The sequence below is a fragment of the Salvelinus alpinus genome, chromosome 3 (genome assembly GCF_045679555.1).
Source record: "Salvelinus alpinus chromosome 3, SLU_Salpinus.1, whole genome shotgun sequence".
In the NCBI taxonomy this organism is placed as follows: Eukaryota; Metazoa; Chordata; class Actinopteri; order Salmoniformes; family Salmonidae; genus Salvelinus; species Salvelinus alpinus.
In genome coordinates this window covers 31,224,017-31,237,203 of record NC_092088.1, presented here as the reverse complement: position 1 = coordinate 31,237,203, position 13,187 = coordinate 31,224,017, and the positions used below count along the sequence as shown (strand labels likewise).

The 13,187-nt window shown below is 41.2% G+C and overlaps 2 protein-coding genes across 2 annotated transcripts in view; both read left to right on the top strand.

The window, feature by feature from the left end:
• Positions 1-447, top strand: part of kif22 (kinesin family member 22) — a 41,974-nt gene extending 41,527 nt beyond the window's left edge. The window contains exon 13 of the mRNA XM_071391043.1: positions 75-447. Coding sequence (XP_071247144.1) covers positions 75-104 — 30 coding nt within the window. The 3' untranslated portion in view covers positions 105-447. The remainder of the gene's footprint in view (positions 1-74) is intronic.
• A 490-nt stretch (positions 448-937) lies between these two features.
• prrt2 (proline-rich transmembrane protein 2) lies at positions 938-8,128 on the top strand. Its single transcript, XM_071391044.1, has 5 exons — positions 938-1,066; positions 1,978-2,268; positions 2,665-2,969; positions 5,689-5,818; positions 7,975-8,128. Exons 2-5 carry the CDS (start codon positions 2,028-2,030, stop codon positions 7,989-7,991), a joined length of 693 nt encoding a protein of 230 aa, XP_071247145.1. The 5' UTR covers positions 938-1,066; positions 1,978-2,027; the 3' UTR covers positions 7,992-8,128.
• Positions 8,129-13,187: the final 5,059 nt, after the last annotated feature.

The following is a 13,187-nucleotide window of genomic DNA, read 5'->3' as shown; positions in this document are numbered from 1 at the left end:
TCGGGTGTCCTCTTGGTCCATATTAAAGAATAAGGCTTTTATGGTGCGTGACTGTTTTCTCTTTTCATTCACAGGCCAACATTCTCAGCATGATGGGGACGTGATTCTGTTATCTGGTCTTTGTCTACTTTTCCTGTACTTCCAATATTTTTGCCTTTTTTTATTTTCTCTAACACATTTTAATGTTTATGTTTTTGAAGAATGTTCTCTGATTATTTACCACACTCTGACTCTGCATTTAGAACTGTATGACGTGATATGTCTGTGTATATACACCTCTTATAAGAGGTGGTCATCAAGCGTTTACTAGTATGACTTTTTATTATATTTAGCGAAAATGTGATATCTGTCCTTGTTTTATTTTGAGATGTTTTTGTAGTATTTGGGCTATTCCAGCCGATGGCGCAATATTGCCGTTCAATAAATGTCTCTACTTTAAAATCCTTACTTACATGTGGTATGTGTTGTTGTTCAAGGATGTGACTTGCTTGTATAAATGTATAGCCAACAACACTGTTCAAAATAATATTACCATTGGTGAAATATGACAATAGCAGAACACGTGGAGGGGTATCTCCATTTTGATAACCCTAATTATTACACATACCTTAATATGGGAAGGCGTTGAAGTAAACTGTTGGCAATCGTTTTATCGCGTAAATGTGGCATTGGGAAATTAGGCATTCGACAAAAAGGATGCGTTTCTGTCGGGTGCTGCGCTGTCAATCCATCCCTCCCCCTGCACGTAGGCTGGGTTTATTTCAGTTTATTCATTTCACGCTTTCCCCCTCTTATCTGATCCACATTCTCTGCACCCTCCCCACCCCCGAAGCGCAGCATTTCGAAAGGGCTCTACATCACGTAATTCAGTACTGTACACGTCTTCCAGAATATTGCAAAAGAGATGCGCGTATTTGGGGAACATACTTTAGAGTTGCGCATGCAAACATACTGAAGGCTGTAACGAATAATAAATCGCTGAATGCAATTGGGTTCGCTTATGAAAATACTATCATGCAAAATCACGGGTCATTTCGGGTATTTTGAAGAATCCGTTGGATAAAAGGTGAGTTGATAATATTTTACCATCGTCAATTTGCTTATGCCATTATCCTCAATACAACGTTTTGTGTAGAATGTCAATAGGCCGTGATAACGGCTTTGAATTGAGAATTTGGGTACTTATGTCCTATCCCGTTTTTTTATGTTTTCCATGCAAGCCTACATTGCTGCATGTGCATCGTTTTTTTTTTTGCCACAGTCATTTCCCTTTTGGTAAACGTTTGCTTTTTATAATTTGCATCCAATGCTCTAGCCCATAATTGTAGCTGTATAATCCCCCCTCCCCTTTCACTCTCCTTCCATATGTCTTCACTCTTCCCTGTGGCTTTGTCCCGGTTACCTTTTTTTTAAAATATATTTTTTTGTCCCATTGTTCTGTGCTAAGTAGCCTGCAATCATATACCCCATTGTGCTCAGAAAGTGGTTATGAACACGTCAAGAAATACTAGCAGGTCTGTACACACCTGTACATAGACCTTTTGCCAATAATATTATTAGCATTATTTTATAAAAACATGGCCCAGCTGCCTTTTTTCATATCTTTAAAAATGTATAATAAAATGTTGTCATCAATTTATTATTCAATACACAGTCCTTTCATTTTTTTGTATTAATTCTCCCCTGTGCGGTAAAGGTCCAGATCAGTGTTTAAAATAGCTGTTTGGCCTCTTAGCCTTTCCTGTTATATTTACTATTACATAAGCAGAGCATTGGGAGAGAAAAAAACTGGTCATAATTTCTCGGCAGACCCTAAGTCCCCCGGAATACTAAAGGTTATGATTATAATCTGCACTCATATGCCAGTGAGTACAGATTCAATAAGTAAAATACCAAATTGCTCTGAACAGAGTGTAAACAATAGTTGGTGAGCAGGGTTTGTTTTGTCTTTGTTCAACCCCTTTGTCTAACCCCCAGGTGTATAGAAGGTAAGCAGAAGCCCACAAGCACACTCCTTTGTTATCAACATGGCTCTGAACACAAACACGAACCCAGCCCCCGCCATTTGGCCAGGCGAGGAACAGCCGTCCCTATTGGACCAAGATGCATCATTGTTAAGCCCAGCTCCCATCATCGCTGTGACTGTCACGTCCCCACCAGAGATGGAGGAACAAGAGATCCACAGCACCACCACCAGCTTTGGGCCCTGCCTGAGCCAAGCCACGGCTGGGGAACTGGTCATTGTGATCAATGAGAAAATGGAGAACAGTAAGACATGATAAAACATTTTTATGCAGTGGCGCAGTCCCGCTCCTTACGTATTTTATTGGTGCGTAGGATAGTGGAGAGAAGATAGGAAAGTAAGCAGAGTTGCAAGTCAGAAGGGCACTGGGTCGGATTTGACCCCATGCCGACTGTTTTTTTGTGCCAGGGTTTGCGGCACTAACTACTAGACCACACAGCCCAAGCTTTTTAAGCTCGGACTCATTTAAGTTAATTGTGTGCCTGCGGAATCCAGGACAGTTGTACAGCATACGCTTGCTTGGACGGTTAGTTCGGGGCATGTCAAATCCATTTAACATAAGATTCTGGTCTACTAGTGCTCAGGGGACACTAGTTCAATCATTTACTGATGCCTTTCATCCACATCCCCCCCCTCTGTAGGTAATGGTATACACCCAGCCCCTGCTGACACCACCTCCTCAGTCATCTCCTCACCTCCCAGAAGGCAGCAGTCCATTTCTTACTCCCACCACCCCCACAACAGCAAGACCCGGAAGGGGAGTCGTGCCGGTTCCATCGGCTACACCGCCTTCTCCCCACGGCCCTCCATCTCACGCCACTCCAGCATCGCCACCAACCCACCCATTGACAGAGCCAAGCCTAAAGACTACCTAATACTGGCTGTGCTGGCTTGCTTCTGCCCTGTCTGGCCAATCAACATTGTGGGGTTTGTCTACTCTGTTATGGTAAGCCTCTTTCTTTTGACAGGTTAGAAATGTAGATGGGGAGATTGGTGAGAAGGATTATAGCACAGTAAGGGAGTGGCAAGACCGGGGATTGAACTGCAGGACTACTGCTAGACAACTGTGTTCCTCTTTCTGTCACATTTTAGTGTCAAATGATCTGCAATGTTTGCTAAATACTATTTTTAGTACAGCTTTGAAGACCTTTGCCTTTATGCTTGTGGTTTCATATTCATCAGAAATGTCTGTACCTTTTATCAGAAACTACTTCTATTCATCTTAGACTGCTGTGGTGTTATTGACGGTTAGCACCAGCTTTGTAGCCTGGTCCCAGATCTGTTTGTGGTGTATAGCCAACCTCTATGGTCATTGTCATGCCAGTTCATAACCATAGGAGTTGGCAAGAGCGCACAAACAGATCTGGGACCAAGCTACCAGCTTTGTGTCTGGCTTCAGAATACCTTGTGCAGTTAGTGTTAGTCTGTTTTTATCTCTATTAAACCATTTCTGGGTAACAATTAAGTACCTTTCTGGTCAAAAGAAACAAAAATAGCTTCTTAGCAACGGGTGAGTTGTTTACTAGAACTATCTGGAAGTGGTCTGAGTGTGCAGGTGAAAGCTGAAAAATAGCTGTTATTGGCAGAGAGGTTTGAAATAATTGTTCTTATTGGTCTATTAACTAATTTACAGCATGGTCACCTTGGAAAGCCAAAAATCCGTCCCACTAAAACATGATGAAATTTCAGGTGGTCTTTTCAAACGGCTCTTAAACTAAAAGGGCATTATCATTAATTTTCACAATTTCACAGTATTATTCCAACCTCAAAGTGTGGAAATAAACACTATACAGTGCCTTCAGAAACTATTCAGACCCCTTTCCCTTTTCCACATTTTGTTACATTACAGCCTTGTTCTAAAATGGATAAAAAAATCCTCATGATGCGAAAACAGGTTTTTATAAATTTTTTGCGAACGTATTGAAAATAAAAGAACATACCTTATTTACATTAGTATTCAGACCCTTTGCTATGAGACTTGAAGTTGACATCAGGTGCATCCTGTTTCCATTGATCATCCTTTATGTTTCTGCAACATGATTGCAGTCTATCTGTGGTAAATTCAATTGATTTGACATATTTTGGAAAGGCACACACCTGTCTATATAAGGTCCCACAGTTGACAGTGCATGTCATCGCAAAACCAAGCCATGAGGTTGAAGTAACTGTTCGTAGTGCGCCGAGACAGGATTGTGTCAAGGCACAGATCTGGGGAAGGGTACCAAAACATTTCTGCAGCATTGAAGGTCCCCAAGAACACAGTGGCCTCCATCATTCTTAAATGGAAGAAGTTTGGAACCACCGAGACTCTTCCTAGAGCTTGCCACAAGGACAAACTGAGCAATCGGTGGAGAAGGGCCATGTTAAGGGAGGTGACCAAGAACCCGATGCTCCCTCTGACAGAGCTCCAGAGTTCCTCTGTGGAGATGTGAGAACCTTCCAGAAGGACAACCATCTCTGTAGCACTCCACCGATCGGGCCTTTATGGTAGAATGGCCAGACGGAAGCCACTCCTCAGTAAAAAACAGGCACATGACAGCCCACTTGGAGGCAAAATGCACCTAAAGGACTCTATGAGAAACAAGATTCTCTGGTCCGATGACACCAAGATTGAACTCTTTGGCCTGAATGCCAAGCGTCACATCTGGAGGAAACCTGGCACCATCCCTACGGTGAAGCATGGTGGTGGCAGCATCATGCTGTGGGGATGTTTTTCAGCGGCATGGACTGGGAGACTAGTCAGGATTGAGGGAAAGATGAACGGAGCAAAGTACAGAGAGATTCTTGATGAAAACCTTCTCCAGAGCTCTCAGGACCTCAGACTGAGGCAAATGTTCACCTTCCAACAGGACAATGACCGTAAGCCCACAGCCAAGCCAACGCAGGAATGGCTTCTGGACAAGTCTCTGAATGGCCTTGAGTGGCCCAGCCAGAGCCCGGACTTGAACCAGATCGAACATCTCTGGAGAGACCTGTAAAAAACCGACGGAGCTTGAGAGAATCTGCAGAGAAGAATGGGAGAAACTCCCCAAATACAGGTGTGCCAAGCTTGTAGCGTCATACCCAAGAAGAATCAAGGCTGTAATCACTGCCAAAGGTAATTCAAGGTACTGAGTAAAGGGTCTGAAATACTTATGTAAATGTGATTTTAAAAATTATTTTTTAAATGTTGCTTTGTCATTATGGGGTATTTTGTGTTGATTAATGAAGGAAAAAACAATTTAATAATTTTAGAATAAGGCTGTAACGTAACAAAGTGTGGAAAAGGTCAAGGGGTCTGAATACTTCCCGAATGCACTGTATATATGCAACAGTATGTTGACACCCCTTCAAATTAGTGGATTTGTCTATTTCAGCCACACCTGTTGCTGACGGGTGTGTAAAGTTGAGCACACAGCCATGCACACAAACATTGGCAGTAGAATGGCCTTAGTGAAGAGCTCAGTGACTTTCAACGTGGCAACATCATAGGATGCCACCTTTCCAACACGTCAGTTCAACTCCATATTAATGCCCATGATAATGGAAGGAGATGTTCGACGAGCAGGTGTCTACATACTTTTGGTCATGTAGTGTTTATAAAACATGGTAAAATCATATTTTTGACTGCACTGGGCCTTTAAGCAGTCCATAACTAACCAACTGCTTCCTTCCTCCTTTCCTAGTCCAAGAACAGTCTGGAGCAGGGCAACCTGGATGGAGCTCGACGATTGGGTCGTCTCGCCAGGATGCTCTCTACAGTGTCACTGATAGGAGGGACAGTCATCATCATTGCCTGCATTGTAAACCTGGCGAGTGAGTATCACAGTTGGCCAACCTCTGTTTGCTTGTAGTCATAAAGAGTTAGAGTAGGAGTGCTGATCAAGAATCAGTTTTGTCTTTGATCTTTAAGACAAAACTGATCCTAGATCAACACTCCTACTCAAGACTATGAATACGGGCCCTACTCTCTTAATTTCTGAATCCTACCAGAAGTCTCAAAGCCTTTCCAACAAATCCCATGGCTGGCACTCTTCGAGGACTTGAAATGCAATCCTCCTTCCTTCCCTGATGTCTCATTTGGATTAGTGAAAGTGTACCAAAAAGGGTTCTGTTAATTATGCTTGTGTGATGAGTAACCATGCCTGAGACCTGAAGACTTGTTAGCTCCCACAGCTAATGCATGGACTTAAGCTCAGGGGCCTATGGGACTTATGAGGGTTTGATATCCTTCCCAAAAACATTAGGGTGATCACTTTGATTTCACTTATCTAATCATCCAATCACTTAAAGATCATTGGTCATTTACAGCACAGGTGTCAAACTCATTCCATGAAGTGTTTGCGGATTTTCACCCCTTCCGTTGTACTAATTAGTTAGGAACTCCCCTCATGTGGTTGTCTAGGTCTTCATTGGAGACAAATTTAAAAGGTAATGACAAAAATGAGCAGACACTGCCCTCCATGGAATGAGTTTGACAGCCCTGATCTACAGGGAGCAAGGAAGGCTGCGTTTTAGAGGAATCAAATAGGGCCCAGTTTCCCTATAGCAATGGAATTTAGGCTAACGAGTGTTTTTAACGACACGTCGTTTCCGACAACTTCCCGAAGATGTAACATGCTTCCCAAAACTCCGCGCGGAAAGAATGTTCGCTAAGTGTGTCGTTATTTTTTACTTGTGTAAAAAAAAAAAAATTATAATAAAAAAATCAGCGCTGCTCTCTCATCAGCTTTTTCCATTCGAATTTGACCTTAACATTAGAATTATTTCACCATATTTATGATGGATCAGCTCCTAGAGCGATGTTATCACCTATAAGTTTGCAAATATTGAGGTGGCTTATTCGAATGCTTAGCCTACCCTATAATGCACAAAATCACAGATTTGGCACATCATTGCGCACATGTTACAGATCATGAAATATCTTGAGGCAAAAATGACAAAGTGTAGCCTACATTTAGCTAAATAGAACTCAGTTGACTGAACATGAAATTGATTTCAACAACAAACAAACAAATTTATAGGCCTATGTAGTCTATACTGTTTATTTTTTAATGCAGTCATCTCGGTTTTCGTTTGAAACATGTCGTTATCCTTTGCTCGTAACAATTGCAAAGACATTGGAGACTTTGTATTTGTAGTCAACTTCGTTCTGAAGTTATCAGAGGTCACTGAGAGACCAGATAAAAAGCTTGATTCTGTGTTTAGTGGAGAACCTCTGTGTATAAAGTGATGCAAAAGAGCATCTAACGACTCACTTAGCGGTCTGAGGCAGTTGGTAAATAACAAGCGTTTAAGTGATGCTCCTAGCGCCTAAAAGTGTTGCTCCAGTAACCAACAGGTCGCTGCTTGGAATCCCAAGCCGACTAGGTGAAAAATCTCTGTGCCGTTGAGTAAGGCCCTTAATCCTATTTGCTCCGCTAAAGCGCTGTGGATAAGAGCGTCTGCTAATTAACTCAAATGTAAGTGCAACTTTGATAATGATGTTTTTGGGAAACCGCTCAGAGATTTTGCTCGTGCAAAGGTTCTAACAATATTCTTAGCCTTAAGATGCGTTTTGGGAAACTGGGCCCAGGACTTTTGTGTGTGTCCACTGGCTCACTCCAAAAATACTCACACAGCCATAAGCTGGGTCAATCACTCAAATGAAATGACCCATGTGGGATTGTTTAGTTCACTTAAGTTCAATCAAATGCTTAACAACAGTACTTTGGCTGTTTTTGAATGTGGAAAAAATGTCCATCCCGTTGGGTCTTAAGCCAAAGAGATGTCCTAATTAACTCACTGAGAGCAGCGACTGGAACTAAAACTTGCATATTGTACACACAACTGGAGGTAAAGGGCCGGTAGCCCTTTTTGATACGTTATGTAACTGTTCTCTTTAGCTCTGTTTGCTTCTACTTCCATATTGAGCTGGCAGAATGAAAAATTGCTTAACTAACTGCTGATGTGTTCCTTTTTTTCTTTTTTAGTAAATGTGAAATCCTGAGTATCGTCTTGCCGTGAAACAGGATCTAACAGTTGGATATCCGGGAAACGGGATCTATCTAGCTGACTGTTCCTTTTTTACCGTCTCTTACAGTGTAGTCATTAACTGGACATGCTATGAATATTATACACCTGATATTACATACCTTTCTATAATTGATATTACGTAAATCCTTTGTTAATGAAAAAACGATATGCAAAGATGCTTCCGCTCCGAACTGGTCTGGGCTTCTCCAATGATGGATCTTGCAGTGGAGAAACAGACGATCGGAATAATCCCTTACTTTGTATTCTGCCCAACACTGAACACTGTCCTTGACAAGGCGCCATTACCTCAACCACTGGCCATGATCAGAGAGACAGACCGAAAACGAGATGTAGTGAGAGAGGATGACAACAACAACAGAAGAGATTGTTCAAAGGCGGTGTGATCGATGTGTGAGAAACTGGGAGGATTGTTTCAGAGCTTGATTACCTACAATCATTGGAGGACAACAAAATGTCTGCTTAGTCCATCCTTCATTGCCCTGACGAAAGGACCATCAGAAATTCAGCTTGGCATTAAACTCCCATCGGTACATGAAGGTGCTTGAGGGATTTGCCGTGCAATAGAAACTCAGAAGAAATTAATTTCAGAGGAAGAATTCCCCTTTCATTTCTCAATAGGCTTAGATTCTAGTTTCAGTCAGTGCATATCCTTCCTGTCTTTCAGGCTACTGTTAGCCATTTTGTAATTTAAGAGCGAGGGCAGGCGGGAACGACACTCACCAACACACAACTGCTGAGAAGATGGAAGGGATAAACATTTCTTGGGCACGAAGCAAAGTCAAAGTAAAGGACACAATTGTGCCAAAAAAATAAAGTTGTCATTGTGCTTTAAAGCTTTTGGTGACCGCAATATACAGTATATCTCCATGTGTTTGGCTTAGGACCTGGAAATAAGGTGAAATGGATACAAAATGGGTGGCAGGAGGAACACAAAATGATATGTAATTCAGTGACTTTATATCCATTTTCCACACTGAGGATGGGCCTTTAGACTGTTAATGAATGAGAGCATTGCTGACCAGAGAAGTGGAAAAACCTAAACAAATCATAGCAGGTTATTTACAGCATCTGTGAATTGTTAAAGTTCTGCCATTGTGAATCAGTGAAACTTTATTTATTGTACCTTTTTGATAATGTTTTAGATTTTAAACCACACGTTTCATAATCTGATGCTTTTGAAGTACTGAGCTATCGATGATAGATGGCCGTGGTGTGTGTCCATGCATATACCAAATGACATAGTCACTGCACTGTTGTGGCTGGTCACAATAAAATGAATTGCCAGTCTTCACTTTGGTGATACTGGAAATACAGTAAGAGCCCTGGGTATTTAGTGTATGGGGACCCAGAGAATATAATCTGTAATCGTTCTGATTGAATCAAGTGGGTATCTGATCCTCATGCTGGGCATCTAGTGGTGGACTTTAAAGGGAAGGTTCAGTTCACTTGACATTTTCATTGGTTTATTCACTTAATTGTGTTGTCGATTGATCCAGGCATTTAGGTGCAGGGTTCAGATTTGTTTAAATAGCCACAGCTAACTAGAACACAATGGAAGCAAAAGGGGCATTGTTGATGGTAAAAATGGTTTGGCCAAATCAGTAGCCAGGTTTCCATTCATTTGGTGACAGATTTTTCATTCATAATCTGCATAAAGAAAATGTGAATATTTTTCACCAAACAGAATTGCTGCGGATACAAACCAGTGCTTGACGATGTAGTGCACGCAATTTGATTTTTAAAGCTTAATTCAATGTGTTTCCATTGCATTTTTAACTCGACCGATAGTTTTGTCACAAACTGTTGCATTTAATAGTTAATGTGCCTACTCTGGTTCTGGTACGTGCGCTCTAGCCAACAGATCTCAGACACAGTACAAATAGACAAGTCTACATGAGATTATTACGGATAAGAGCAAGAATATTTAAATTTTCTAACGGCAGTCGAGCATCGATCATCATGTCATCTGAATAAGACCCTCTATTTATTGGGAAGGAGTGTGTCTCATCACCGTGAACGTTCACCACCCTGTGAAGTTCATCATCATTTATTTAATCTGTAGCCTAATAAACTGCATGGTTTCCCCGAGTTGAGTGGGAGGACCACACACCATATCATCACGTGACTCCAAGTTTACTTCGATATGATGGTTATTATATCAATATTTGCTCCTAGTGTTAACACCGCATATTTAATTTTACCAAAAAAAAGGTCCCACCACGTCGAATGAAAAAAAATTCTGTCGGTATTTATAAAATTGGACCGAAACGTCATGTTTCCATCACAGCTGTAGTGATTTTTATACATATATGGATAGATACACAGTATGACTTTACTCTCATAACTGGATGGTAACGTGTTTGAAGTTCCTTGAAGTGATTTGTCCACAAATTTCGAACATGCAAATTATGCCCCTGTTTTTCCTATAGTGTTTTGCTTAGCGGTGGCTAAAATAAAATGTTTTACCCTGCATTTAAAATGTTGAATCAATTGAATCAACAACGCAACAATTAAGTGAATAAGTTGATGGATAATTTTTTTTTTTTTTTTTTAAATGTATCTACCCTTGAATCCAAGCAAAGTTTCTGGTTAGTACCTACCTTTCATTCCCACAACTCCTGTTGCCCAAACACTTTTGATTGGGAATTATTTTAAATTGGAACTTTAAGTTTAAGGTAGATGAAATGACATTGCCATGAGCAGCATCGCCAATATTGATGAGCGAGATGCAAGGCTTCGCACTCACACGGTCACACACAGTATCTGCACATGTGCACGGAAGAGAAGTTGAGCCTCACACTTCCACGCTCTTAGTTGTTGCAGAAATTGACCCACTACGCTGTTTACTTAATGCGTCGGTCATGTCTCTGAGACTACCTTTAATTTAGATACTACTATGCCTTGACCTCAAAGTCCATCAACAGCAATTCCTACCCTAATGCAAATGTTCTGTATGATTTAATGTATTAGGCATTTTTCCCCTCTGTTAGTATTTAGATGTTAAAATTAATTGTAATCAAGAGTTGATATTATTCTGCAGGTAAGGTAACGTATATATTGTGGAGTCTTCATAGTTATGAGTTAACATTATAGCTCTTATAATGTGGACAGGAGAGGTAGTCTGCTAGTCTTTGTTAATTAGTCTTTTGCAGTCTTTGTATTACCATTGGCTACTATAATCTATGTGGATATTGGCATGTTGATTTTCATTGATGTATGACAATTTTATAGAAGTACAACCAAAATCACATGGATAAGAAAACCTGGCACTAGAGATACTTGTATCCTTCCAAGGCACATTCTTAATAAAGACACATTGCATGAAAATTGGTCTGTTTAGTCTATCACAGCATGATTTGAAATAAGAGGGAAAACTGTTGTGTGGGAGTGCATGCATGTCATACAGTTAGAGTATGGCAGCTTTGGGGATGAAGAGTGCTTACTGTTGTCATGTAATGGAGTGAAGAGGGGGAGAAGGAAGAGCAAGACATTTGAGGGTGAGGGGCCTACAGGTAAAAAACACTGATAGTTCTAATGAGCAAGCAGAATATCTTTGACGATTAGCACCAAGAAACAAAACTTAACCCGTCTTGGTAAAAGTTAGTGAGATCGATCATTTTTATCTTGTTTTGACGTTGTGTAGATATTGAGGTTGAATCTGTATAATTTATTATGGACGTCATATGTGTTCCAGCAACATTTCTGAGTATTGCTCACCTTGGGAATGCTGACTCGTATGGGTTAAAGCTTTGAATGCCTTTTCATCTAAATGCTCTTCTTTTGTCCTTATTGACTACAACCAATGAATGGATCCAGACCTATATATCCAGATTCGGTCAGTCTTAACAACTGCATGCTCTGTACCTCAGCGGGAGAAAGACTGGTCTTAAAGTCCATTTAGAGTGTAGCGGGGAGGGAAGGGACAGTGCAGTGCACAGCTGCCATTTGCTTGCAGGAGCATTAGTGCTAGAGCATTAGTGCAACAACAACTTTAATCCTCCAAACTCATCACTGAAGATAAACACTGAACAAAATGGAAGTATTCAGACCCCTGGACTTTTTCCACATTTTATGTTACAGCCGTATTCTAAAATTGATGAGGAAAATTGTTTATTTAATCAATCTACACACAATACCCCATAATGAAAAAGGGAAAACAGGTTTTAGAAATGTTTGCAAATGTATTAAAAATTAACCGCTTATTTACTTAAGTATTCAGACCCTTTGCTATGAGATGTGAAATTGAGCTCAGATGCATCCTGTTTCCATTGATCATCCTTGACAGTCCACCTGTGGTAAATTCAATTGAATGGACATGATTTACAAAGGCACACACCTGTCTATATAAGGTCCCACAGCTGTCAGAGCAAAAACCAAGCCATGAGGTCGAAGGAATTGTCTGTAGAGCTCTGAGACAGGATTGTGTCGAGGCACAGATTTGCGGAAGGGTTCCAAAAATGTATGCAGCCTTGAAGGTCCCCAAGAACACAGTGGCCTACATCATTCTTAAATGAAAGAAGTTTGGAACCACTGAGCAATCGGGGGAGAAGGGCTTTTGTCAGTGAGGTGACCAAGAACCCAATGGTCACTCTGACAGAACTCCAGAGTTCCTCTGTGGAGATGGGAGAACCTTCCAGAAGGACAACCATCTCTGCAGCAATCCACCAATCAGGCCTTTATGGTAGAGTGGCCAGACGACAATAAACTCTTCAGTAAAATGCACATGACAGCCCACTTGGAGTTTGCCAAAAGGCATCTAAAGGACTCTGACCATGAAAAACAAGATTTAACTGTGGCCTGAATTCCAAGCGTCACGTCTGGAGGAAACCTGGCACCATCCCTGTGATTAAGCATGGTGGTGACAGCATCATGCTGTGGGGATATTTTTCAGCGGCAGAGACTGGGAGACACGTCATGATCGAGGGAAAGAAGAATGGAGCAAAGTACAGAAAGAGCCTTGATTAAAACCTGGTCCAGAGCGCTCAGGACCTCAGACTAGGGCGACGGCTCACCTTCCAACAGGACAACGACCCTAAGCATATGTCGTGTCTTTGGCTATGCCGGATTAATTGCTATGACATGCTATTCTATAAAATACTTTCTCCGTAATTAATATCACCTGATTGAGCTAATCGGGTACATGTAATTA